At 48.3% G+C, this 2,402-nt stretch overlaps 1 protein-coding gene across 1 annotated transcript in view; it reads right to left on the reverse strand.

The window, feature by feature from the left end:
- The window catches only part of AIFM1 (apoptosis inducing factor, mitochondria associated 1), a 14,206-nt gene that overhangs the window by 10,226 nt on the left and 1,578 nt on the right, over positions 1 to 2,402 (reverse strand). Inside the window, exon 2 of the mRNA XM_008640877.2 lies at positions 444 to 537. Within this exon, the coding sequence (XP_008639099.2) occupies positions 444 to 537 (94 nt within the window). The remainder of the gene's footprint in view (positions 1 to 443; positions 538 to 2,402) is intronic.

A 2,402-nucleotide genomic window follows, 5' to 3' on the forward strand; every position in this document is an offset into this window, starting at 1 on the left:
TCAGTGTACGTGCTAGACTGTGCAAAGGCAAAAGCCAGAAGCAGGGCTCACTCCTTTCTCTTTTTATCACAGAAGGAGTAAATGACAGAAATCAGCCCCGGGAGACATCCTACTTCATCCTCTGTAAAACAGCCTGTTCTGGGTCATGGAGCCAGCGCTGTCTTCTGTGCTGGGAAGTCACAGAATAACAGAAACCCATGACCTTAAAGCTCATCCAGTTCCACCCCCCTACCATGGGCAGGGACACTTTCCACTAGGCCAGGCTGCTCCAAGTCTCATCCAACCTGGCCTTGAATGGGAATTCTGAAACAACGGCACACACTGAGAGGTACAATCCTCTGCAGGCACGTCTGTGATCCAGAGAGCCTCTGTTCCCTTTGTTTTGGAGGCCTCAAGCTCACAAAGAACAGAGCCAACCCCAGAACTGGTGGGCTGGTACCCACCGGAGGCAGAGGGCTCATCGTCTTGGGACCGCGTGGTTACCGTCGAGACCCGCCTGGTGAATCGCTCTTTGTTATCCTTCAGTATTTTGTACACCTGCAGACAGACAGCAGACATTTACCTTGTCCACCTTACAGCACCAAGGCACCACCCTGCTGCTGGCCCTGGCAGGCTTTTGTCCACCCCATGTGCTGGGAAAAGCCAGTGACAACATGTGGGGCAAAATACACCTCCCTGGACAAGGCTCCCATCAGGAATGGGCTCAGAAAATGACCTGCTCCACCTGGTGTGATGAGCCTTGGATGTCTGGCTGCTTCCCAGAAGCAATGAACCTTCCTGCAGGTGTCTGGCTGCACACCCCTTCCAAGGAGAACCAGCTCCAATGAAGGAAATGCAGCCAAACCAGCCCCAAGACCACATGCAAGCTGGGCCATGACACAACACAAGGCTGCAGAAATGGAGACAAATCCAAAGAAAAAGCATCTCCCAGCTTCCAAAGCCCAGAGCAGCTGGGCAGAGCCAACAACCTGACTGGCTTGCTCTAGGCCAGGTGGTACAGGCACGGTGGTGGCAGTGGGGACACCCTGACATTAGCAGGGCCTTGAGCCACAGGAGCGGGGCTGCTCCAGGTACTGGCCCTTGGACATGGAATCTCTTCCAGCTGAATGCTGATCTGCTCATCTGACTGTGAAACTCAGGATACAGCATAAGCAGAGCCTGCATGTACAATTTACTGGGACAGACATCTCTTATGTCACTTTAGCTTCCAAGAAAAGCTGGCAATGGACAGGAGCTGAAGACACTGGGAGTGCTGGGAGCAGGTCAGTGTCCCGTATTTTTCCCCAAGGGTAAAAAATTAGAGGGAAACAAACCTTTCTTTAAGGCAATACCCAGCCTTGCTAATAGTCTCTGTCATGTGCATGACATCAAATTTCATTTGCTAATCCTCACAAGTTGGTGTTTTATAGCAAATAGGCTCAAACGAGAATGGAGGAATTTAATGCCAGGCACAAAAAAGAGCACAGGACAAAAGCCTGTCCAGGGAACTGGAGAAATGTCAGAAATATTAGAAACCAGGAACTTGTCAGTGTAGAGAAGAATTAAGATAAAAGTATTTTTAAAGCCTTTTGCTTCGAGACAGAAAAGCCAAGGTTAACAAACCACCTCTGCCTTTACAGGCAGAACCAGGAAGGTTTTAAGCGAGTCCAAAGGGCAGCATACAGCAAATTAAATCTGATCCTTCAGGAAAAAACACTATTATGCACAGGCAAAACATGAGATCAGGCCTTGAGGATAAATATTTCCAATGGGACAATGTCAAGTTATTTCTAGTCAGAAACAGAACTATACTTTGCCAGGACATGGGGTGATGTTTCAGTGCTCTTCCCTGAGGAAATCACCAAGTTGAACAAGTTTTCTTCCCTTCCCTTTAGCACACTTATATTCAGGTATTATTTCCTTTTCTGCATGCCAACATTACTGATATTGGGAGAGGTGCATTAATTAATAATTTGTGCCCTTACACAGACAGAAGCCAAAGATTGCCAGTTTGGGTTCATATTTACTTAATGTGGAAAGATTAATTCTAAGGCAGGTTTCCCCACTAAGAACTGCACCACTTGAGAGTATCCAATTTGTAACCTTAAATTATTTGGCAATGTCCCTTGAAAATGAAATACCTGAGGCCAGGGAGCACGAAGAGGGCTGGAAGTGAAGGGTAACAAGGTGGGAGGTACAGACAGGTGCCCCCCCCTCCACCCTCCCACCCCACAAACACCTTTAGGGAAGCGTCTTACATAAGCTCCTGTCCCAGTGACTGTTCCTCCCACTATTAAGTATAACAAGAGGTTGCTGCCAGCTTTGCCAGGAACACCTGAAGATGTCAGGGATCTAGAAGGGCATCTTAGCTGATGGCATTGCAAAACTGCAGGGGAAGACAGGCAATGGAAGAGAAGAGGGAA

The sequence above is a fragment of the Corvus brachyrhynchos genome, unplaced genomic scaffold (assembly GCF_000691975.1).
Source record: "Corvus brachyrhynchos isolate BGI_N302 unplaced genomic scaffold, ASM69197v1 scaffold351, whole genome shotgun sequence".
Classification (NCBI taxonomy): Eukaryota; Metazoa; Chordata; class Aves; order Passeriformes; family Corvidae; genus Corvus; species Corvus brachyrhynchos.